This window comes from Lynx rufus, unplaced genomic scaffold, assembly GCF_022079265.1.
Source record: "Lynx rufus isolate CCGP_SWC_20201006 ecotype Redwood Valley unplaced genomic scaffold, mLynRuf1.p SCAF_9, whole genome shotgun sequence".
NCBI classification, from domain to species: domain Eukaryota; kingdom Metazoa; phylum Chordata; class Mammalia; order Carnivora; family Felidae; genus Lynx; species Lynx rufus.
The window spans coordinates 46381476-46407357 of NW_025814897.1; the positions used below are offsets into that span (position 1 = coordinate 46381476).

Consider the following 25882-nt stretch of genomic DNA (forward strand, 5'->3'; position numbering starts at 1 on the left):
ACTACACTGCCTGCTGTGGTTTGGGACTGTGCACATTTATTTGGTGGGCATTTAGGGATGGGTGCCCTTGCAGCTCCAGGAATGCTTGATTGCTCAGGACTCTTTGGTGGGGATTGCTACATAACCTTTTCCTGAGCCTCTCCTGGGAGAGAATGATCCAGCTAGGTCCTGAGCCTGAGGCTCTGTGGGGCTGAGGCAGGTGTGGGCAGACTGAACTGTGTTCTTGGATTCTTCCCTCACACTCTTGGTACAGACTTCCCGCATATGTTTTGCACAAACCCTTCTTCAGATGATTACCCAATTAAGCTACTTGACATGTGACAGTCTGAGCTGTTGCACCAGGTTTCCATTTGGCTGCTTTCCAGGTGTTGATTCCACACCTGCCTTGCTCCTGAAGGAAATGGGAGTTTGGGCTCCACCCCAGCCCTGAGCTTCATCTGAGGCCTGGCTTGGAATGGCTTTATGGATTAGCATCTGAAGGGAGGACAGCCCCAAGGCCAGGAGGGAGAGAGCCAGCTCCTTCTCAGTTTCTGAAATGATAAACATTCCTGCCAGGTTCCCAGGAACAATGGAGTCCTCTGTGAAAGGGCCTGTCCCCCTCCAAAGCTAATTAGGTCCAGCTGATGCTAAAATGGAACTTCCAAAGTGCCTCGGGCTCTGCATCGCCTCACAGCCTTGGGGGAGATGCTAGACTATCTCTGGGGCACCTGAGTATCCCTGGGTGGATAAACACAGCTGCAGGTTCTGGATTCTGTGGAGCCTCCTCTGCCCCTTCCTGCCTCACCCTTTGCACCTCCCGTGCGTGCTTCTCCATGGGCCATAGATACTGGATAGCCTGGCTTGAAGGAATGGCCTTGAATGTCATTAACATGTGCAAGCCCAGGGTGAGGCCAGGCAGGAGTCCAAGATGCAACTCAGCTAAGGAGGGGCTATGAGGGGAAAGCCAGTATGGTGTAGGCTGCTGTCCAGTGTGGGAGAATACCCTCCCTTCCCTAGGCACCTCCATCTTGACCAACCTTGTCTTCACCTTCATCGTCTTGGGATCTAACAGATATGCACATGCCTGTAACCCTGACATTTACCAGCCTCTGTGTGGGATCCCATCCACATGGGCGGTGAGGGCTGGGTTATGGGTAGTAGCAGGAGCAGACTTTGAAGCAGGAAGACTTGGCCTTGAATCCCAGCTTTTGATGACTTATGACCATTTAGCAACGCCCCCCCCTCCACACACACAGTCTCCTCATGTGTAAAATGGGAATGATGCTTGTTCATGTGGCTGCTTACGAGGATTCAGTGAGATTCCATGTGTAAAAGGCCCAGCCCTAGCAGGTGCTCAGCAGCTGTGACCTGCTCAAGACACCACCCTCAGGGTCTGTCATCTGACTCTGAGTCACCCTACCCAAGAGTCTGAAGGGTAAACCAGCTGAGGGCATCTTGGCCCTCTGAAGTGCCCCCATTCCTCTGTTGTGTGATACAGACCTGAAAAGATCCATACTTGTGCCTAACTAGCAAACCTGTTAGCAGGTAAGGGGAAGATGTGGAGGGAGAGGTGAGGGTAGGAAGTGGGCCTTGGCTTCACTGGTGGTCGAGATCCTGTAGAAGATACCTGAAGTCAGGTTTGGATTTGGACAAAGCCAGCAGCCCTTGGCCCTGAGCCAGGCTGTTGTCTTTCTTATCTGCAGGCAGGTGGGGTCCTGCACACAGGCCAGTAACATGTATGCAGGACAGTAACCGCTACCATTTATTGAATGCTTACGCTGCTCATGGTGGGCCCTAGGCTAGACACTTCGGGTACTTTATCCCTACACAACCCCAAAAGGAGCTTGTTACTTTACCAGAGGAAAATTAAGGCTAACTTGTCTAAGACACCTGTGTTTCTCCTGAGCTCACAGGTGAGTTTCTTGTGGCCCTGTGAACATGACACCTCAGAGATAAGCATTTGCATGCATGTCTTCATGGAAGCTCCCTTGCATGAATGGCCTGCACACATGAGGGACACACACACACACTGTACCATGGCAGACAGAGCACTGGGGCTGGAGTCCAGAGGGAATGGGTCAGCTCCCCTGTGAACCATGTGGCCTTGGAGCCAGGCTGCTCCTGTCCCCAAGTCTGGACCACGGGAACTGTCCGCCTCTTGGGGTTGTTGTAAAGATCGGATGAGCTACGTGTGTGTGAAAGTGCTTTATCCACTGTAAGGTTCCTCACAAGCATAAAGGGACATTGCTTTTTCATCGCTTCTTCTCCCTCACCCCAGCCCCCCAGAAAGGTGTGGTTGAGGTTCATACTCACCTCTTTGGGCTTTCCTGATTGTCACTCATTATGTCAAGCCGTTGCCTCATTTGGTTTTTGTCTTTGCTGTTGGAGCCCTAAATGCTTTTTATTTTCTCTTTTATTTGTTTCTGTTTTTACATTGGAACCTTTTTATCTTCAGCCATCACCACCACTTCCATCGCCTCTATCCACGTACACAAGGGCCCCCAGGGTTCATGCCTCTGCTTCCCAAATGCCAACCGAAGCCATTTCTAGCCATACACAGGACCAATGGACGCCAACATCTTGACTTAAAGCCACTCTGGAAAACAAAGACAACCCGATCTCAGCAAGTGTCAGAAGCCCCCTGACACCCAGGGCACAGCATTTGAGCACATCACAGTCTGGACTCCAGCCCAGCTGTCAGTTGATCAGGAACAGGCACCCGTACTCCCAGCATGATTGGAAGGCAGGCAGAAAGTGAAGATTAGCATCATCAAACCAGCTGCCTCTTTCCCATCCTCAAGGCCCCAAGGTACCAATTCCTTTGGTTGAGCCCATTCCACACCCAGTTACGTCGGGTTTCTCTGCCAAGCTGTTCCAGCTGTGCTGTGCAAAGGTTCCCTGGAGCAGAGCAAGAGTGAGGTCTGCGGCTGGGCCTGCTTAGCTTCTCATCTGGCATCCTTGGTCCTCTGCCTTGGTATTGTGCACAGAGGAGTGAGGGGTCATGAGACATGGTTTGTAGCTTTGGCCACCTCCTTCCTGGCTGACTCTGTGGGCAAGTCACTAAGCTCCTTAGTCTCACATGGAAGTGTAGGGTTGAACTGTGTGGCTTCTGTGATCTCTTCCAGCTCTAACCACTTAGGATCTAATAACCCAAATTCTATAACCAAGGTAGGAATGAGATCTTTAAGTGAGCCACAGTCACATTATATAGCCGAGCCTGTTTCCCCAGCTGTAAAATTATGAGGGTCAAGTTAGACCCGTAGTTCTCAGTGACAGCTGTGCATTAGAAGCATCTGGGAGCTTTAAGTCAGAATCCCCAAGGTGGGGCCCACGCAGCTCTCATTTCTCAAAAGCTCCCAGGGATTCTCGTGGCAGCCCAGGGCCACAAATCACGGAGCTTTGTGATCTCTATAGTTCCTCCAGCTTGGATCTTCTGTGACTTCTGGGGAGTTGATAACCAGCAGTCCATATTTTCCAGGCCACCCCGGCCTGGCAGTATACTGAAGATTAGGATCATGATAATATAACAGAACTTCCATCTCCAATCCAACCCTCAGTAAGCCTAACTATTAAACCCATTGCCAAGTTCCCTCATGTCTCATTCCCAGGATTAGTGGAGGGGGAGGTCAGAAAGAGTCACCCATGTATGCTTCCTTCCCCCTCCCCCAATTTCCTCCTGAAGCTTTTAGCACTGCACAGAAGTTGCCCCCCCAAAACCCCGTCCAAACTGTACACTTATCTTATGTCAATAGTTGATTAGACAGGAAAAAGCATCAGACCAAAGGTGACAAAGCATTTTGGGGTGAGCATGGGACCAGTGTGAACTGACTCAAAGCATCAGACCAAAGGTGACCAAACATTTTGGGGTAAGCATGGGACCAGTGTGAACTGACTGAAAAGATGTGCTGGGTCAGTTGGAGTCCTTTTCAGGAGTGTAAACCGAAAAATGGGAAAAGCTACATAAGAAGAATTTTGCAGTTAGGAAGAGAAATTAAGGCAGATGGGATGCTATAGTTTAGAGTTCAGAGTCGGGTCATGGTACAACAAAAGCAGATGTCGACTATGAAGGAACAGAAGGAAGAGAGGAAAGTTAACGAACAGATCTGTGGAAAGAGGAGAACTGGACAGGTGGCAGCGAGAGGAAGAAGCAGGCAGAGCGAGTGCCAGTCCCTGGCTTTCCACCCCAGTTCCAAATTTCCAATAAACTCTTTCCCCAGAGGTAAATTAAGTGGACCTCTGCCTTAGGTAACAGGAAGAGCCAAGCTGAAAAAGGGCTGTGAAATTAGATGGATCCGATTAGTGCCCTGATCTCCTTCTTAATCCAGTGGGTGGGGCAAACAGGTTAAGGTAGGGCATCTCAGACTTAGCATGCATTGGGATCACCCGGAGGCTTGGCAAAACACAGATTCAGGGTACCCTGATGCTGCTGGGGCAGGGACCACGCTTTGAAAACCACTGGATTAGGAGCTGGTAAAAAGTTGCTCACTGAAAACTAAGTGGAGGCCATCTGAAGGAAGCAGAAGGAATGGATACTGCCAGGCCCCAGTGTGCATTAGTAGCAAAACCTGGGAGTCATGAGACCTAGGCTCTGGTCCCAGTTTGAGCAGTGTGACTGTCACCAAGTCTCCTCCTTCCTGGGCCTCACTGTGCTCATCTATAAAACAAGAGAATTTTATTAGGTGATCTCAAGGGCTCCTTCTAAATCCAACCCTTATAGTCTATAATTTTTGAGCCGATTAGAGCACCGTGGCTATAAATTTGCCTCTAAAGTTTCTGGCATTCAAGGGAGGAAAATGTAAAAGTCGACGAAAACACATACTTTTCATTTTCTGACAAGAAAAAGCTTGCAGGCTTATCTGCAAAAGTGTCATTTTGCTGAGAGCTCTGACTCACGCATGGGCACCTTCCCAGGCAGACCAGCCGGCAGTCCGGGGTTTTTCATGGGTTGTTCCGTGCTGGGGAATTGATGCTGGAATAGATCTAAGGAAGGTGGCGCAAGGAGTCCTTCCAAAGCATGAAGGACTTTAATAGTTGTTCAGTTATTATTTTACATGAATGTCACATGGAACAAGTTAAATTGTGTCTGGATCCCACATCGTTGAAACGCTCTGGAACAGATTGATCTAGAGGAGAGAAGAAGGAGCATTTATTCTCCTTTCTGAACTACTTTGCTTTCAGTCCCTGAGGGAATTGGCTTTTTCTTTCTTAGAGGAAGTTTGAACATTTACATACCAAAAAAGAAAAAATGAGTTTGTATTTAACTGCACATGACCCACTTGGGACTTTAGCATCCAGAAGGAGCAGACTGCTGTTTGGGGAGGACAAAGGAACACCTCAGCCATCCAGAAGTTTAGGTGTAGGGGTTGAGAGTGAAGGTAGAAAAGATTGAGCCACCCCACACAAATGCAAAGATTATAGTTTTCTGCTCAAGTTGGAAGTAAATGAGCCTTAGTAACTTGAACAGGATGTTCTGGGTTTGACTTCCTTTAGCCAAAGGCAGATTTCCCTGGCAATTTAAACAAACTGATTTTTGTTTCTTTTTTATCTGACTCTGTCCTTTTCCTCCTTTGTCTCTGGCAATCCCAGCCATGGTGATCAAAAGAATAGGGGCGGGAGAATTTCCTTACTGAGAAGGAAATACGTACATACAGGCAGGAGTTGAGTAGACCTTTCCTCAAATAACCTTGATCTCTCATTAACCTGTAAAATGCACTAAAGCTTGTGTTTGCTCACACTAAGTTTAGTCCAGAAGTTTAGTCCAGAAGTGGCTTCTTAAGAGATGCTGCAAACAGTGTAAATGTTTTGAAAGCTTCTGGACTAGAGAAAGAATAAAGGGTCATTGTTGTAGAATTTCTCAAAGAAAAGGGGATTTCTGCCTTGCCAGAAAAGAACTCCACCACCAGCAGGCAAACCCCTAAAATCCGTGATCATAGTCATGTCCTTGGGTCGGCTCATTGCACCTATAGGAGTCCCCTCAAATTTTCTGTGTGCCCTGGAAGGGTAACATTGAAAACTTTATTGATGAACTGATTTCTTAGAGACTAATCTTAAACCAGAATCTCCTAAAACCATAGCACTTGAAACTTAGGAAGGATAGGTTTTATGTGAATGGGAGAAGGATGGGAAAGAATAGATCAAGAAGATTTCAGGTCTGTGATACTGCAGGTGGAAACAGGGCTCCAGCGGGGTGCCCCACTGAGGCCTCAACATTGTCCAAAGGTTACTGGAGGGGAACAAGTAAAAAACCCAAAAGAACAAAAAGTAACATGGGTAGAGGACGATGGACTTCTCCAACTTCATATCATTCATCATATGAGCTCCTGTCCTGAACTACAAGGTCCAGGAGGGAAATTATGTGTTTTGTTCTTCGCTGTGTCTCCCATAGTGCTGAGCATAGTATCTCCAGGTACCTACCAGAGAGACCACTTCAAGGCTGTCTTCTGATTAGGTTCAACAAGCATTGATTCAACAAGCATTAATTGTCTTTGTGGTTGGACACCATTAAGTACATGGAAGATCCAAATGGAATAAGATAGTTTATTCAGGGCCTGTGACCTTGAGATGTTTACAGGCCACCTGAGGAGAAGAGCATCTCTAAAGCAACATAAGCCAGTTAGTAAATTGTGGTGTGGATTGTCTAGCTCACTTGGAAAGGATGGAAGTAATTCATTGTGGTAAGAGATCTCTTCCCTGAATTGTTGTTCTTGATCTAAACCTCGAAAAAAGGATTTTGATTCATGTTGGGAAGGTAGCCCAGCACATACATAGCCCAGGCATACAAAGCTTTAGTGGATGAGTTCCAAGCAGGAAGAACTGCATAAAGTAAGACATGTGGCTGGAACAAGCCAAGAATCACAGACTCTCAGCACTGGGAATACAAAAGACACTGCTGATGGCCCCTTCCGCCTCCTTAACAAAACCCTGGTTGTTGTTTGCTTTATTTATTTTTTCTCCATTATCTTTCTCCCCCCAAATGGCCATGTTCTTTGAGGAAGTCTTGGCCTTTCCCAGCACCAAGCAGTGGGTCCTAATTAATCCCAGCCAATCCTGTTCTGGCCAAAGAGGTATGAGGGTCGTCCACCCGAGGACTTCTGGGAAGGTTTTTCTTGTTGCAAGAAGGCTCCTTCTTCCCATGACACTTTCATGTTTGCCCAGGATGCCTGGAACTGTGATGATCATCCTACGGTCATGGGATAAACAGCTCAGGGTCCAGGCCGTTAATGCCCAAAATTGATGTGGGGAACTTGTGTCCTTGGTGACATGGTTGAGCCACTAAACAAACAAATCCTGGAGCTGCCTTCCCCTGGACTTGTTATATGCAGTGAATTTCCTCTTCCCAGCCAGTTTTGTCTTGCCTACAGCTGAAAGCAGTGCCCCTTCCTGAGAGGATGCTTGAGTCATGTCTGTCACCGAGTGGTAGCTCACGTTGGTTTATTCAGAGCTTCCGATGCACCAGACACTCTTGTAGGTGCTTCACACGTAGTCCCCACGACATCTCCTTGTGGTAACTAATCCTATTAGGCCCATTTTAATGAAGAGGAAACTGAGGCACCGTGAGTTAAAGTCACTGAAAAAGGTTACACATCCACTACATGGGAGCACCACCCAGGCTTCAGACCACACACCCTCACTGCTGCCTTCACGAGCCTCTTCTCTCTGGTAACTGAGCATGTCTGGGACGGAGGGCTCACTACCACACTGGCCCACAGCACGTGCAGGGTGTGTGAGGAATTCACTCCATTGACGGGGTGGGGAAGATGGAGCTGATGTGAGGCGGAGTGAGGGGTTTGGATTGCGTCAGTCAGAGATGGCGATACACTTTGGAGCAGGGAGATTGTAACAAAAGCATTTTTTGAGGAAGATAATTCAGGAAGACTAAAGAGCAAGGCCACAGAGAAGTGCTGTATTCCCTCAAGCACCAGGAGAGAAGAGCCAGAGAGGGTCCTAGACGTGGAGATGAAGGTGAAAACCCAGGACACTGCAGCACACGGACACCGGCGTGATGTGGCTGTGAAGGGAGATTTGCTGGCTCTGAACTGCATCGCCGCATAATGACAGTAGGGAAAAGTTGAGATGAGGCTCTGGAAATGGAACCTCAAGTTGGATTACAACAGCCACGACTACCACTGCCTTTCACTGTGTGGCCAGTACGGTGATGATCACAGTACCTTTACCATCTCTGACTCTCACAATAGCCCTGAGAAATCAGAAGGCATTATTGTCCCCATGTCACAGAGGAGAGGTTCAGAGGTGATGCGGGTCTTGTCGAGAGCCATCTGGCTGGTGAGTGGCAGTGTTGAAACCCAAACCTGTCCTTGTCCACTACCTCGCCTTCCTCATTGGAGCCCTCTCTAGTCCTGTGTTGCTGAAACTCAGCATTTCTGAATCATGTGCACACCCTTACCCCACAAACAACGGTGGCAAAGCAAACACGTTCCTTAGGCTGAATGGAGTTACAGCAGGTGTCGGCTGGAGTTCCCTGGGGGAAGACGAGGTAAAGTGGGGCCGTGAACTGTGCTGCCCTGTTACAAAGCATCAGGAAGAGGGCCAGGGCTTGCACCTTGGCGGGCCCTTTGTACCTGCACCGACAGAGCCTTTTAGGCACGTGGCAAGGACATACCAAGCACTTCATGGCTCCTGCTGCCATGATACTCCCTTGAGTTGGTGTCAGGATATTAAATGGCCTCCAATTTTAAAAGCACCCTACACAACCAACACAGATGTTACCTGTGTGCCACCTGCAGCCCAGTCCCCAAAAACTCCCAGATATCCCCCCACTGTGGGTTCCAAGACAGGCTGAGGCATCGGCCTCCTAAGAGGACTTTGAAAAGAGTCCTATCTCCTCAGGATATCTCAGGTGGAGCCCTGTCTGTGAGGGGGTGGAAGGGATTAGCTCTGAAGACACCCTGGGCTCTGTCTGCATTTCTGTAGGTTCGCCTCCCTTTGCAGCACACAGTGACACGATCCTGATTCTATAAATCAACTTTCTCAAACTGAGGCCAAGAGGGGACATGACACCCTCCTCAACCAGGGGTGCAAGTCAATGGAAATGGTAGGACTAGAACTCAAGTCTCCTGCCTCTTTATTCCTTTCTACTGTGTAGAGAGATAGATGTTCCCCCATCATTTGGGGGATCAACCATAACTCATAATTATTACTTATATCTATAAAGTACCTTGAAGTTTTAGTATGAATTCAAATACAGCCCTGCCAGGCACTCTCTGAAACAGATAGTGCAGCCCCTTTGACTTGAGCAAATGAGGATTCCTGAGGTTGACTCCCCCAGGCTGTATAGGTAGTGAGAGAGAGGTAGAATTGAACTATTTCTGTTTGCCATGCAGGACTCTTCCCACACTACTGGACTGTAAGCTTGCTATGGGCAGGAGCCATATTTGTTTAGCTTACCATTGGACACCCAGCCCCCAGCACAGAGCCTTGTTAGATGGGCCTTGTTGGATGGAAGGAAGGTGTAAGGAAGGACCAATAGTTAGAATAGGAGCAAGGATAGAAGAAAATTGGAATCTCATTTTCCTGATACTGTTAATAGAATCCTAGATGAGTGAGATTCTATTACTAATGATTCCTTAAAGACAAAGAGCTTTAACTCTATTAACTTTGTTTAAAATGCAGTGTGTCTTAAAATTTTCTTTTTAACATTAATGTAAAAGGTGATTTGATTCCTTTAAGAATCTTCAGCAGGTAGGGGCGCCTGGGTGGCTCAGCCAGTTAGGCGTCCAACTTTGGCTCATGTCACGATCTCACGGTTTGTGAGTTCAAGCCCCACCTTGGATTCTGTGCTGACAGCTCAGAGCCTGGAGCCTGCTTTGGATTCTGTGTCTCCCTCTCTCTGTGCCCCTCTCCCACTTGCGCTGTGTCTCTCTTCCTCTCAAAAATAAACAGACATTTAAAAATTTTTTAATAAAAATAAAATAATAATTAAAAAAAGAAAAGAATCTGCAGCGGGTAGACCTTCACAGGACCTAGGACAGAGTGGCACTGAATAAGTGCCTGGATCAGTGTTTCTGGAATTTAATAGAATGTAAAGCTAAGCTGGAGAGTGTGTCAGACAGTGTGTCTTATTCATCTTTGTTATCTTCATCCTTTCTGTAACTCCTGGCATGGCAGGTCCCGTATACAAGAATGGATGAATGAATATAAGCTCCAGAAAGCAGTAGGTTTCGTCTGTTTTATTAACTGAAATAAATATGCCGAGTGCCTAGAACAGTGCCTGTTACATGGAGGGGTTTAATAAGGAATTGTTGGAATAGTTCATGAATGACTGCTTTCACCTTATAGAAGCCAGTAGAAAAGAAGGACTGGACATGCTGTGTTTCTCAGTGTAACAGTAAAAATTACTCATAGTGGCACCAATACTATCAGTCTCCTGAATGGATTAAGATCCTCTTTTGATATTGCTGTCATCTAATAGTTGGGGTGTTAGCTATATAGACCCAAGGTATTCTAATAGAGAAAAAAGCAGTAATGTTGCAAACATGTAGTTCATACATAAATCAGATCAAGTCAGCTTTTTTTAGCTTTACTCATTATGTTTCTTCTACTAATAGTAAGCCTGGGATGCGAAGGGTTTTTTAGGATAGTTTACACGGAATAATAGGAAAAATAGCTTCCATGTATTGAGCCCTTGCCGAATGTGCCACACAGTATACTGTTCTCCGTATATTATCTCTTCTAAGTGTCACATACAACTTTATTAGAAACGTCTTGTTATCCCTATTTTACAGATGAGGAAACTGAGGCTCCAGCGTAGTCATTTGTCAAGGTCACTCAACTACTAACCAGAAGACTTGAGAGTGGAGTGTGTGTCTGTCTGAGCCTCTGCTCCTAAGCTTGACAGTAACACTGGGGTTTTGAATTGAGTGGGTCCAACTGGGACTTATTTCTGACCAGAGAAGCACACAGCTTTCCCTAGGCATTTCAGAGAAATGCTTTCTTGTCCTTGAACATTCCTGATCTTGAGTTTTGTGAGACTTCTTCCCTTAACATTTATAGTTGGGAGACTCAACTCCATCAGAATGACAAGTGAAGTTAAATGTCTCCCCGCCCCTGTTACTCCTGCTGAGCGGCCCTTTCAGACATTTGGTTTCAGGCACTTAACTGTCTCTTACATTTGCTTCCAGTGATCAGGGTCCCTGAGGTTTGCACATATGTTTTCCCAGTGAACTTTTGTCCTCTTTGAAAACTGCATTCTGTTCTCCTTTATTAAATTCCAGCTTTCATGACTAATATGCAGTGATAGCCCCAGAAATGTTTATATAATAAATTAAAGTGGGCAGAGTCTTCCGCTTACAAATTGCTTCAAGATAGAATGCAGATGCCTGCCCATAGAATTGTCTCATAAATGCTAGCATGAAACTTTCGAGCTTTTACAGTTTCAGCTTGTCCTTGGCGTGGGGCCCATTGTTTCAGTGGGTTCGGATAGGGTTCTGAGCTCCTAGCCTATTTCTCAAACTGAGGCCTCAGAAATTTATGACTCAGTGGAAAAAGAATATGTGGGACTACTTCTCAAATCTGCTTTGGAAAAACAAACAGGATGTTTTTCCCTCCCTATCTCGCAGGTACCTGTAAACAAGCAGTGCGTTGGCCTCTGAGTCAGTGGTATTGCAATTTCAGACTCTCAGGTTTGATGATTATTTGCTTGGATAAATCAGAAGTTTATGTTAGAGCACAGCCATGTTCCAAAATACTTATTGCCCAGAGACCCAGATGAGAGTTCTTCTCGACCCCAGGAAGGTGTTTGTTTGCTTTATGAAGTGGAAGCCTGTGTGGGTCTGTACCATGTTCACCACCATAAAAGAAAGTGAAGAGTATTAAGTGTGACTTCTCTGGGAAGAGGGGGCCTGAAGCCTCTGTGATTATTATTTTTGGAGGAGTAAATATTTCAGTAGAAAAAGAAACTCCTTTGTACCAACTCTGTCTGCATTTTCTTGGCACATTTTAATATTTTCAAGTAACAGCTGAAACTACATTAACCTTCCCTATTCTAATTGGAAGCATCTGTGAATTGCAAAATTAGAATGTTTAGATTCTGAACCGATTTGCTGTTTGGACAGGGGTGTCAATTGCAGCTGAAATTTCCATCTATGGGACCTTTTTTGTCCTCCTGATTATAAATTGTTCAGTCAGCCAATGACGATGGAGATACAAGGCACACTCTTTAGCTCTTCCGTGTGCATGCTTCTTAAATGAAAACCACGCTTTCTTCTTCAGTTATTTGTACACCTTATCAGGATCCTTTTAATTCAAAGAGAACAGATGGAGAAATTCCTCTCCAACCCTTGGAATGCGCCTTGAACAATTTTCTCCTGCCAAAAAGCATTCATAATCAATGACACCAGAGGAATAGCTGAGATTTGCAAATTCCGGGAAGAAAAAAAATAGAAAAATAATTAGAAAGTTACGCCAGTTTTTTAAAAATTTTTTTTAACGTTTATTCATTTTTGAGAGAGCCAGAGCGTGAGTGGGGGAGGGGGAGAGAGAGAGAAGGAGAGAGAAAGGGCGGTTGGGGGGTTGGGGTGGGGGGGAGATACAGAATTGAAAGCAGGCTCCAGGCTCTGAGCTGCCAGCACAGAGCCTGACACAGGGCCTGAACTCAGGGACCGTGAGGTCATGACCTTAGCCGAAGTCAGATGCTTACCGGGCAAAAGTTACTCCAGTCTTTGTCTATGCTGACAGAAGCTTGGTGTTTTACAAATGTCTCCTTCCACTTCAACAACACACCTGAAGGCACAGTGCCTTCTTTCTGTCTCGGTGATGTTACCTCGTTTCAGCCAGCCTCAGTATTTTCAGGTGGAAATAGGAACTGTAGCTGGCTCCCAGGTTTGTGGCAATGAGTAAATGGTGTAGTATTTGTAAAGTATTCCAAGTGGGCATGTCTTAGTCCATTCAGTCTGCTGTAACAAAGTACCACAGACTGCGTGGTTGACAAACAACAGACACTGGAGGTTGGAAGCCTGAGCTCAGGGCTCTGCATGGTTGGGTGAGGGCTGTCCCAGGTGGCAGATTTCTCCTTATTCTTACATGGAGGAAAGGACTAGGGAACTCTCCAGGACCTCTTGTGAGACACTACTCCCATTCATTGAGGGCTCCAGTCTTATGACCTAATCATCTCCCAAAGGCGCCACCTCCCAGTACAATCACGGTGGGCATTAGGATTTCAACATATGAATTTGGGGGGATGCATTCAGAACATAGCATCCCCCCCAAATTCTTTTTTTCTTTCTTTCATTTCTTTTTTTCCTTCCTTCTTTGCTTGCTTGCTTGCTTTCTCTCTCTTTCTTTCCTTTCCTTTCCTTTCCTTTCCTTTCCTTTCCTTTCCTTTCCTTTCCTTTCCTTTCCTTTATTTCTTTCTTCACACAGCAGCTGAGGTAAAAATGATGAGTTACCTGAGGCCAAAGATCAGACCCACAAGGAGGCAAGACTAAAAGGTTTGCAGGTCTATCACCTTGAAGGTTTCATCCTTTGTCTGGGTTCAACACCAACTCTGCAGAGTTTGGCACAAAGTATGCTGTAGACTTTTCCTAAAAGTTGAGAGAGCAAAAGACTGGGTGGTATTAGCCACTTCACAGGTGCCTTGTGTTACTAGTAGGGTTATAATTAATGACAACACAGGGAAAGGGTTCAGAACAACAGCACCAGAAAGATGGGCCTGACTTTCCACACTAGGCATCCCATAAATGTCTGCAGTATTGAGCATCATAGACTGTGCAGATCAATATGTTTTTGAAAGTGAAAAGGAAATCAAACAATAATTGTGCCAAGACACAGGCAAGCCATAATATGTAGTCACCCTGTCTGTGACCCATGGTACAAAATTCAGTGTCCCTTTGAGGTGAACTGAACTGATACTTGTTCCTTTGGTAAATATTTATTAGGTTCCGACTTAAGATTTGATGGAGAGGCTACTTTGTGATTGACATTGTATTATGTTATTTAATGCTCACACAAACTTATGAGAGGATTTAATTATTAAATTAATTACTAATTAGAACTCCATTTAAATAATAAGCAACTAATACTAAGGTTAAGTAATTTGTCGAAGTTGCCCAGCAAGCGAATAAGGGTTGGTTAGAGCTGGAATTTGAACTGGGGGTCTCTCTAGTTCCAAATCCGTGCTCTTGCAACAGATCCAAAAAGTGCATGGATTTCTTTTTTTCTTTTTCTTTTTTCCTTTATTATGTTTTTTTTTTGCTTATACTACAAAAATTTATGAAAGCTTCATTTTCATTTTATTATATGTTTTTATTACTCAGTTTCTCCTTTTGTACATATTTGTCATGAACTACAGTATTGGTGTCACTGATTCATTGTCTTTGCTCATGCCTTTGCATCCTTGCAGATAACAACCTGGAAAGTACAGGTCTTGCTAGATTATGTCACAGAATCCTAAATTTCTCAGATGGAGAAGCAACCTCAGAGAGGTCTGGTAACTTTCTCAAATTCACAGGGCTAGATGTGGTAGTGGACACACTGGCACTCTGGTCCTGACTACTCCATTCCCACATTCAGGGAGGGAGAGAAAGGAAGAGATCATCTCTTTGGAAATCCCTTTCTGAAGGGATACAGTGTCCATAGGGCTATACTGGGGGACCTGTGGTCAATGGAAACTGTGGATTTGGTCCCTGCCCATCTGAGGCTTTGAGTCTGCGTGGGGGGCATCATCCCACAGCAGCAAGAGGAAGGGAAAGGGGACAGCGGAACCAAAGGGCCCTAGACTGGGGACTCTGAGCCCAGCTCTGTGGCTCTTTTCACCCTGTGATTTCGCCGTCCTGGGCCTGCTTATTCTGTAGTTCTCCCCGTCCTCCAGCAAGCTCTCTGTTACACCACAGTGTACTTCATTTTTTTCCCCCCTGATCTGCCTCCATCAGAAAACCCCACTGAATCAGTCTCATTCCTGTGCCCTGCACAATGCCTGGCAGGAAGCAGAATGCATGGAACCTGTGCAGGGGGCAAGGCAGATGTTAACCTCAAGCACAAGGGATCCAGGAAGCCATGCCCACTCCGCACTCCCACTGAAGGAGTCACGTGGCAAACATCTCAGTCCTCACCCTTATGCCTCACTCCAAGGGCAGAAACACTCCACATCACTTGTGATCTGGGAGGGTCGGAAGGAAAGGGGGCCTCCACAGGCCCCTCGTAACATCCCACCTAGAGGGCGACAGAATGGAAACAGGATGGGCTGTCCAAGGTACAGGAAATTAGCTATGGTTGTTCAGCGGATTAAAATAATCAAAATGTTTCTCAAGATAGAAAATAAAACCAAAGGATTGTGAGAGACCTACCACAAACTCATCCCTTACTTTAGCCACAGTCCCTGAGGACACTTGACAGAATCAAGGAAAGATATGATTTTTAAGTTTCTCCAAGGCAGGGACAGCTTCCTCACCTTGGCCTCAGGCTATGCCTCACCAGGTGCTGGGCTGCAGAAGCCCTTGGCACTTCTCATACCTACCTTGTCCCGCTGTGCTGCTGGCTCCGGGAGACCATTGCTGGACCCTCCAGATAGCCTCTTGCAGTATTTCAGAGGATAGCTTCCCTTCCTGCCCAAAAATGTGTCTGTCCTGCCAAAAATGTGTGGAATGGTGGTTTCGTGGCAACAGTGAGCCTTTGTTCCAGAGTTGAATGTGTACGTCCCTCCTCCTGAGCCCAGCCTCGGTGTGTTGCCTTGTGTCACCAACCCTGTTTTAATTAAGTCCTTCTTTTGTGTTGGACTTGGTAACAAGAAGCCTAAATGAATGTTGTCTATTTGAGTGGATTTTGCTAGGTTTTTATCCCCCCAGTTCTATTTTAGGAAACTTCTAAGGGTTGGTTAGTCCTCTGCGGGCAGAGATAAGGGTTAAGAGTCTTTTTCTCAAGAAATAACACTCTCCTAAGTGAACATTATCTTTGTTTTTCTTTCTCTTTCGTGTAACTGAATTCTAAAATTTAAGCGGATTTTTCTGGCTCCTGATGGAAACTGGAGATAGTGATGTAATTTACAGGCCTTTGTTGGATGGAGGAAACCTCACCGGCACCTGCCCTTGCAACATTCCATCCCACTGGAGTTTTAGGAGGGAAAGAGTCGTGATCGCCACTGCTCGTGGCTGCTGCACAGATGGTGGACAGCTGGTGCATTAGCTTCCTGAGGCTGCTGTAATAAAACAGCACAGACTGGGGGCTTAGAACAACAGGAAGTTATTGTCTCACAGTGCTGGAGGCCAGAAGTCAAGGTGGACTCAGAGTTGTGCTGTCTCTGAGATCTTAGGGGAGAATCCTTCCTTGCCTCTTCTAACTCGTGCTGTTTGCCAGCAACTCCTGCATTCCTTGGCTTATAGATGTATCACTTCAGTCTCCCCTCCGGCACTACATGGCCATTTTCTCCCTGTGTATCCCCACTTCTTGTTCTAAGGACACCTGTCATATCAGATCAGGGTCCTCCTTGAGACCTCAGCCTCATGACATCTGCAAAGACCCTATTTCCAAATAAGATCACAAGTACCGTGGCTTAGGATTTCAGTATATCTTTTGGTGGAGACACGAGTCAACTTGTAGTAGTTGGCTTGGAGTTTTTCTAACCTAGAAAATACTTGGCCAAGACTGTCTCCCTCTCTCAAAAAAATAAACATTAAAAAAAATACTTAATTTCCTAAATACCAACTACTAACTCACAGTGCCATAGTACCATTTCCAATCAGGAATTGTTTTTCTCTGCTGTCATTGCCCGAGATCTGTTGTGGGAACAGTGCCGAGATGAAGAGCACCAGGTGGTCCTTCAGAGAAGACGGGCCCTCGCCTCTGCTTCACCAGAGCCCCAACATTTGTCTTACATACGGGGCACCTCCGGGAGATCTTGTTGCACAGGGAGTACCATGGCTGGCTTACGTGGCAGAACAAACAACCCTAAGAATCTCAACTCTTAAAATATATTCTGTGTTCCTGCATCCTGTCCTCTGTGGGGCAGCTGGAGGTGGTGCTTCATGGATTCCTCCCTCCGGAACCAGGCTAGTGAAGTAGCTTCATCTGGAACTGGACAGGTTGCCATGGCAAAGGGAAAGACCAGGTGGTGAATCGCACGCTGGCCCTTAAGCACTTGCACCCCAAAGTGTCACGTCAACTGTGCTCCACGGTGAACAGTCCGTGACAGCTACGCCTGTCAGGCCATAAGCGTCACGTATGTGAAAGAAGAGAGCATAAGCATCATTCCATCCCTTCCCTGTCTCTGCATGTTTATCCCGAAGCTCCATGCAGAAGGGCACTGCCCCACTTCTCTGGCCACTTCACCACTTTGGTCAGTGGGTCCTGCTGTCCAGGCACCAGCCAAGAGAAAATCTAAGTTCTGTTTCTAGAAACTGAAGTATGAAAGCCCATCTTTGTGAAAGACATAAATCAGGGGACAGTGATCTACATTTGCAAACAATTCTCAGCAGGTCCCCCTAAAACAGCAACCTCCAAAGTGCATGTATAATATAATTTTACGTATAGATATTTTATTTACTTACAGCTTTTTGAGAATAGGCTGTATGTTATATAAAGCAGGGCATGTATTTATTTAAGCCCTGGATTCCAGAGGTTGGCAATTGGCCATATTCACTATATGTATTTTTTCTTCCTTCAGGGTCCAAAAGTGTTTCCCTGAAGTAAACAGGAAAAATTTGGGGGAAGTAACCAGTAGCCAAGGTTATTTTTTGTTTTTTGTTTGTGCTGTCCCACTTAATGACTGTTAACAAGGAGAGATTCCCAGGAGTGCCTCTGTCCCAGGTGCCCATCTTTGTTAGCATGGTGCAGGACATTCTGTTCTAATTACTCAGAGGAGTCACTGGCCTTGATGAATGCTCAGGCTACATTAGCTCACTGCAGGATGTTCAGTACCTTGGGATCCCCCAGGGCAGCCTATAACTCATTCAAAAGCTGGAAACGCCTCTGAGTCTCAGCCCTGGGCTTCCTGGAGCTTCCCACCTTCCTACCTCCCTTTGTGCCTTGGAGCAGGATGATAACATCACGCCAGCTGTCAAAGGTAGTGCTTCACAGGGCATCATTCATTTCCGTGGGGTTCTGGCTCCTTCTCATGGAAAGAAGGCTGAAATCGACCCAGCTGTGGGCTCAGATAGCTTCTTGACACCTAACTTCATCCATCAAGGGCCCCCAGGAAACCAGAAGGACTGGCATGCTCTTGGAGGACTTCATGTTAAACCCCTCTCAGACTCACCATATTGGACAAGGTCAGACAAACACCAAGATTCACGTCTGTAGGGTTTTCTGGTGTGCAGAGTTTTTGTGAACTTGCTTGTTTCATCCACAGTCACTCCATAATGGAGAAGCCATTGTTCCCATTTAGTGAAGAGAAAACTAAGGCACAGAGAGTTGAAGTGACTTATCCCAAATCACACACTAAAGGAACCACATTTCTGGGATCAAGAGACCTGTGCTTCAATCTCACCTCTACCTCCACATCTGTGCTTCTTAATCTCCTTTATCAAATGGGGGTGTTGCCCACCTGATAGTTTTTCGTGAGAATTAAGATATGTACATAAAGAGCCTAACCCTAATAGTGTTCCTGGAAGAGAGATACTCAAAAAAGCCTATGGATGGATGGATGGATGAATGGATGGATGGAGAGATAAGTGGATGAGTGCATGAATGGTGAATAAGTGAGTGAATGAATATTGCCCATTTGTGCCCTGTATTTCCTTTCAGTCTGCCCTTGATAACACTTTCGTTGAATATTAGCTCTTGCAGGGAACATGGAAAACTTTTAGTCCCAAGTGTGTATCACCCCAGTATTTTGCCCTCACTCAGTGACCCACATAATGAAAAGATTTTCCACCAAACTTTATGACTGTTTTCCTGTTTCACCAAAGACACATATAACTGCCAGTCGTGGCTCTTAAAAATATGCACATTGATTTAGTATAATTCTAGTTAAAATACAAGTTAATAATTAGCTACTAAAATCTACCGAGCATTCACTATGGGCCAGGTACTTCACTGGCATTTTGTCAGCACTTGAACCCAGGCGATCTGACTCCTGAGTCTGGACTCTTTATTTTTTTAATTTTATTTATTTATCTTTGAAGAGGTGGGAGGGGCAGAGAGAAAGGGAGACAGAGGATCCAAAGCTGGCTCCGCACTGTCAGCGCAGAGCCCAATGCGGGGCTCGAATTCATGAACCGTGAGATCATGACCTGGACCGAGGTTGGATACAAGCGACAGCCACCCAGGTGCTCCCTGAGTCTGGACTCTTACGACACTAGCTTAGCAACGCTAAGAGCTGTCACTTGTTGAATGCTTACTGTATACCATCAGATACTCTGATAAACTAAATACGCATTGTCTTTGTTAGTCCTTATAGCAAATATATGAAGCAGCTGGTGTCATGTTGTCATGTTACAAACTGAAGCTTGAGGAAGGGAAGTAACTTGTCCATTGCCACATCGCTGGTGAGTAGCAGAGGCAGGCTTTGATCACAGGGGCTATCGTTGTAAAGCACATACGTCTAACCCCTAGTCTGTGCTACCTTCCATCTGCCATTTCTCCAAAACCACACTTGCGTCGCTTGCAGCCCCATCATTTTCAGTGCTTTGGATTATTGGGAATTAGCTGAAAATCCCTATTCCAGCCTCAGGGACGCCTGTGAGTCTGAGGTCTCAGGGTGAGACAAAGCAGGTGCAGGTAGGAGATCCTCCCGTGGCGCTTATGTATTTACTTCCTGAGGTCACTAAGAAGGAATGCAGAGGAGTGAATGTCTGCATTTCTCACTTGATCAGAACCTCATGGAAACAGACATAGCAGCCAACCCCATCACCAAGTACTGCTGGAAAAGATAGTGTCCCCTGACTAGAAAGTGGCTAAACATGCAAATAGGTTGCTGAAGGCATTTAAGAGGTTTTCTTTCTTCCCAGATGCAGTTCTGCCAGGAAATGGGTGGATGGGCAAGAGAACCCCATAGGATCCTGCTGGAAACCTGCTGTCCATTTGTTTATCATCAGAATCCCTCACTCTGCACATTTTACATTCTCACCAACATGCATCAAAGAGGAATGTTTCACTACTGGCCACAGTGGCCTCTCTGGATGTCCGTTTCCTCTTTTATAAGATGAAGTCTTCGGACTAGATATTTCAAAATCCTCATCCAGGGCAATCAGTTTGGGATCATTTGTAGCTACAGTTTGTTTAAAAGTTTATTTATTTATTTTGAGAGAGAGAGAGAGAGAGAGAGAGAATGAGAATCCCAAGCAGGCTCCCCCACCATCAGCACAGAGCCCATCGCTGGGCTCAAACTCATTAAATGCGAGATCATGACCTAAGCTGAAATCAAGAGTCAGATGCTTAACTGGCTGAGCCACTGAGATGTCCCCACTATAGTTTTGAAAATAGATGGAAGAGCACTTTGAGAAGTGATTAAAAGCTCTTGATACATTTCAAAAGGTGTTATTTTTTATAGCATGATCCCTGCAGAGCATATATGCAAAAAAAGAGAAAAAATCTTTTGAAATTTTAGTAACTCAAATTTAAATGTGAAACATTCACTTTAAGTGAATGTCCCTCCTCACTCTCCTTATCTTCAACGAAGAGGGAATGTTTTAATGTACCAAAGAATTTTTGTAACCATACTTTTTCTGTGTTTAGGATTAATCACACAAGAGCTTTGCTAAGATCTGGAATAGTGTGCATGTATCAAACCCCTTAGTATGTGAGCTTTTTGTTAAGTATCACTAGTAAGCCTTGATCTTATCAGGGGAATGTTGAGAGCCAGAGTTGTTTGGGTGGGGACATTTCCAGAACAGAGCCAAGTTAAGACCTTTAAGAGGCCAGGAGTGCGTCACTGGGATTAATTAGTATAGGTAAATGACTTCCCCAAGGTCACTCAGTGAGTCATCAGTGAGCCTGGGACTCAGTTCTTCCAGCTGGAAAGAATTGGCATCCTGTTGGCATTATTATTCCATGTGACTAGCTCTGGACAACCCCAGGGGGGAAATCACTTCTGGATATTAGAAGTGAAACTGTGGGGAAGTAAAAACTAGCAGAAATACACCCCTAACAAGACCTCCTCAGGTCAGGCCTCAGAGCAGTGGCTGGTTTGGGAGGTGGAGAAGGTGGTTCTTTAAAAGTTCTGGGCTTATGTACTCACCTTGATCCATTTACTCTTCTACTGCCACTAGGCAAGTACCCCTATTTAAACTTCAGGTGGCCCATGTGTGGCTGCTTTTCTCATCCAGGTCATTCTTTGAAGTTCATTATTATGAACATAGTGCGATTTTCCAAACTCACATTTCCTGGAGATCATTCATAAAAACAACTTCCAAGAAGCCAATCCAATGCCTCGTTTTCATCTTCATTGATATGACTGAGTGCCCCTTGGTCATTTCAAAATGGCACAGCAAATGCTGGAACTTGCTCTCAAACCTTGTGAATAAGGTCATTCCAACACCCACATTGCCCTCCATCAATGTGATGGAAGGAGCCCTGCATCACCCCAAGTCTTAGACTCCAGGGTTTTCTTCTTCCCCGGCGTGTCCACCCACTTTCATATGTGCATTCCCCTGGTCTAAGCCACAGGGCACAGTCTAACCCAGCCCAGCCCCACCCAGCCTTAGTGATCCCTGGTGCATGAAACAACCCCACATGCATAAAAATTTTCTTCTCTCCAACTTTATTCGGCACCTTTCATTCTCATCCCTCAACCTCCAGCCATTCTCAGGTTCACTGGCTCACTCCATTGATTCGCAAAGCAGGTGTTGAGCATCTATTATGCACTAAGCCTGGATGTACAGTAGTCAACAACAACAAAATAAATGTTCACCTTGCCCCAGTGAAGCTTACGGTCTAATTAGGGAGGTAGCGGCGTATTAACAAAACAGCCACACAAATGAATGTAAGAAGTTTGTGTATGCAGGGATGGCACTTTGAGAACGTGTAACAGAGAGCTCCGGCTTTGACTCAGAAGTCATCAGAAGAATGAGGAGGATTCACTAAACAAAGAGTGAGGAGAGGGGCGCCTGGGTGGCTCAGTCGGTTAGGCATCTGACTTCGTCTCAGGTCATGATCTCGCAGTTCGTGAGTTCAAGCCCCGCGTTGGGCTCTGTGCTGACAGCTCAGAGCCTGGAGCCTGCTTTGGATTCTCTGTCTCCCTCTCTCTCTGCCTCTCCCCCACTTGCACTCTGTCTCTCTGTCTCTCAAAAATGAATAAACGTTAAAAAAAAATTTTAAGTAAATAAATAAAAATAAAAAGAGTGAGGAGACGCAGGGTGTGCCCGGGAAGGGAACAGTACGTGAACTAGTCCTGGGGTAAGAAGATCATGGCACGTGGAGGGATGGAAAGAAGGCCAGTGTGGCAGATGACGGGAGAGTGAAGTAAGGATAATAAGTTGGCAAGGGCCAGACCACACAAGGCCTTGCAGGTCGGCCATGTTAAGGATTTGGGTCTTCATTCCAAGAGTCATGGGAAGACAAGCACAAGGAATAACGAAGTAAGACTTTGATTTCAAGAACCTCTCTCTTTATACTGTATGGAAAATGGATTGGAGACAGACAAGAGGCGGTGCCCCAAAGGACACCCCACTCTCTCTTTAGGGAAGAGAGAATAGGAGCCTGGACCAGGGAGGTGATATTAGGGTAGAAAGAAGCATATGAACCAGGAGCTACATAGAAGGTAGAATTGAAGGACTTGGCATTGGGTTATGTTAAAGGGGAGAAGATTGATTCCAGGGGACTGGGATTGTTAAACTAGATGTATATACTAGATGGGAGTGTGGGGCGAGGGGTTAATATTCACTGAGAAAAGGAGGAAGGGAAGAGAATCAGGTTTGTCTTGGGTCTTTGTTTTGTTCTGGCTTTGAGTCATAGTGGTGGGAGATTAGGATCAGAAACTTGGTTTTGGACCTGCCGAGTTTGAAGTGCCTTTGAGACATGCAAAGGGATGTGTCAGGTACACAGTTAAATATAAAGGGCTGGAACAATGGCTCTAAATCCAGAGGTGACACTGCCTCCCAGGAGACATTTACAAATGTCTGGAGATATTTTCGGTTGTCACAACAGAGTATGGGGGTGCTATTGCCATAGTAGGTAGAGACCAACGATACTGCCAAACACCCTACAGTGCACAGGGCCACCTCACTTCTCACAGCAAAAATTATCCAACCCAGATGTCAGTGGCACCAAAGGTGAGAAACTCTGGACTGTGGATATCTGAGAGTCACTGGCCCAAAGCCTTGGGGCACATACAGTAATAAGGGTAGGAAGGAAAGCGGAATAGTACAAGTTTTTGAGGAACTATAACACCTAATAGCTGGATGGCCCTACATGAAAGACGAAGAACTTCAAGCAGCCAGAGGTAAGAGGAAGACTCAGAGAGAGAGTCACAGAGGCCAAAGGTTGCATGGGAGTAGGTAAAAGTGTCCGATGCTACTGGGAAGCCAATGGCAATGAAGAATGAAAATCCCTGTTACATTCAGGGATATGGAAGTCATTGGCGGCCTTAGAAAGTGCAGCTTTGGCCAAATGACCGTGAGAGAAGACATGCTGCAGCTGGAGACAAAAACCGGAGGCAGCCAGTGTAGACCACGCTTTTAAGAAGTTTGGTGATGGAAGAGAGGAGAGAGAAGAAACAGTGTTGGCAAGGAACGTGGAAGCCAAGAATAGTTTGGGGTTCCATGGTGGTCTTTGTTGGTTTGTTTTGTTTCAGTTTTTTTTTTTTTTGATGGAAAATGTCTAACATGCATAAAGTAAGCAGAATATTCTAAAGGAGCTCTGTGTAAAACCCTGTCTCTCCAGATTGGCAGCAACTGAAATCTCTGTTGGGGTTTTGCTGCTCGCAGCTGCGGCTTCTGTACCAGGCCCTCGTGTGTGCCCAGGTGATGGTCGGCAGCTTAATGATGTGGGCGGGTTTTATACCCAGACCTGGGAGTTCATTCTTTCTGTGGCTCCTTCCCTTCCAGAATGCCCCCTTCCACTTCCTGGCTGTTCTACCAGCCCTAACTCCCCTCTCTGACACCTCGAGCTGGGAAGGCTCTCTGCTGCCCTAAGTTGCCTTCAGACTAGACTCCCCTCAGACATGAAGCTGCAAATTCGTAAATCTCGAGAGGTGTAATTCCTGCTTTCAAAGGTAAATTCCCTTTCAGTTTCTGCCTGCTTTTGGCCAACCTCCATTGCCTCAAAATGTATTATTTTATACACTCTTAAGCTTTGTAACAATAATATAATCGTTTTAAAAAAATAACAGTTTTATTATTGTTATCTGAAGAAAGTTTAGTCCGTTCAACAAACTGTCACTAACAAAAGCCAGAAGTTTGTAAGACGATAAAGGTTCGGGGATATTGTGGGGCTGATGGGAAGTTAATGGACAGTGCAGAGGAGAGAAGAGGTAATTAAGTATAAGACTTTATAATATTCATTGGAACAGAAGGAATGAAGGAACTGTCTGCAGATGCAGAAGTTTGCAGGTCTGGTGGTGGGAAGTTGACAGAGATGCCATCCCGTGGCTTCATGTGACATCAGAGGCGAGGTCACTAGGGGTGTTGGGGGAAGGTGAGGCTGTTTGTTGGAGGTTTGAGAACAGAGAAGTTTAAAATGGTCTTTGCAAAGAGTAGAAAGAGTGGATTTTGACCGGAGAAACACTGAAAGAACAAAGACCGGTCGGTTGTTGAGAGTCCACGGTAGGGGGGTGACAGTGACGGATTTGTGGAAGTGCCATTCAGTCCTGTGGTAAGACTTTCTCCGCCTGCCTTTGGCCGCCTGGGTGGAGGTGTACAGGGAGCAGAGAGGAGGTTTGTCCACAGTTGGGAGTTTTACAAGACTGCTGAGACTAAAGAACAGGGCCCAAGGTGTTGACAGCGTTGACTAGGGCATGATTAAAATAACAGATCCAAAATGTGAGTATCTCACGAAGCCATGAAGTACTGTTGGGAAGTCTTCTCTGAGTTCGCCAGGGCAGTGCGAATGGGGGAGGCTGTTCTCCCACAACTCCCGGCCTCCTCACATTGGCAAAACAGTGAGTGCTTCATTAGCAAAAGGAGTCTTTTTGGGTGTATCGGACAAAAGGGAAAGAAGGAAGTGGCACGAACTATCCCATCTTCATACCCCGATCCCAGGGCAAAAGACTCAGGTCCATATACAGAGGGCTGAACTTTAGAAGTTCTAAATCATGCTAATGAACTGTTATGTAAAATAATGTTCCACCCCCACCCCCGCCTTTACAGATACACCTTCATGCTGGTCTGGAAGGCCAAGTTTGAATTTAGAAGTCACAGGCTCTAGTGCTGCAGGGAAAAGTGTCTCACAGCTGGCAGCCCACCCCTCCTCCTCTCCCCGCTCCATCCCCCACTGCCTGTGTCTGGATGCCATAACCCACACGTCCATGTTCCAGCCACAGCCCCAGGCGTAGGGGTCTGCCCACCGTGGTGTGGTCTGTACTCGAAGGAGTACAGTGGGTACTCTGAGTGGACCTCAGAGAAGAGGTCGACACAGTTTCCTGAAGCAGCTTTGGGTCCCTCAGAGAATTCTGGGGTCCTGTGTGCCTGGTCTAGAGGGCAGAAGGGAGGGGCAGTCTCTGGAGAACACAGGCCCCAGGAGGGCACAGCACTTGGCCCCGTGGACTCCTTGCCTTGAGGAGTCCACTCCTCTCCTTGAGGAGAGGAGACATTGGAGGAAGGCCAGGGCAGGGCAGGCAATTTAGAGGTTGCCTTTGCCCAGGTCTGCGGGAAAAATTAAATGATGCAGTGATACACAGTATTGTGGTCTTTGTTCTGTTCCTAATCTGACTGGCTGGTTTCTCTGTGTGTACCTGTTTTGTTTTTCCTAGGGGGCTGTTTATCACCATTCATGACAAGGGCCACCTTGCAACAATGCTGAACTCTTGGCCAGAAGACAATATTAAGGTATGGTCCCATTTTCTTTTTTTTTTTTTTTAATT

At 46.0% G+C, this 25882-nt stretch overlaps 1 protein-coding gene across 1 annotated transcript in view; it reads left to right on the plus strand.

Annotated features, from left to right (window-relative positions):
- Positions 1-25882, plus strand: part of ME3 (malic enzyme 3) — a 185003-nt gene that overhangs the window by 92743 nt on the left and 66378 nt on the right. The window contains exon 4 of the mRNA XM_047071453.1: positions 25772-25847. Within this exon, the coding sequence (XP_046927409.1) occupies positions 25772-25847 (76 nt within the window). The remainder of the gene's footprint in view (positions 1-25771; positions 25848-25882) is intronic.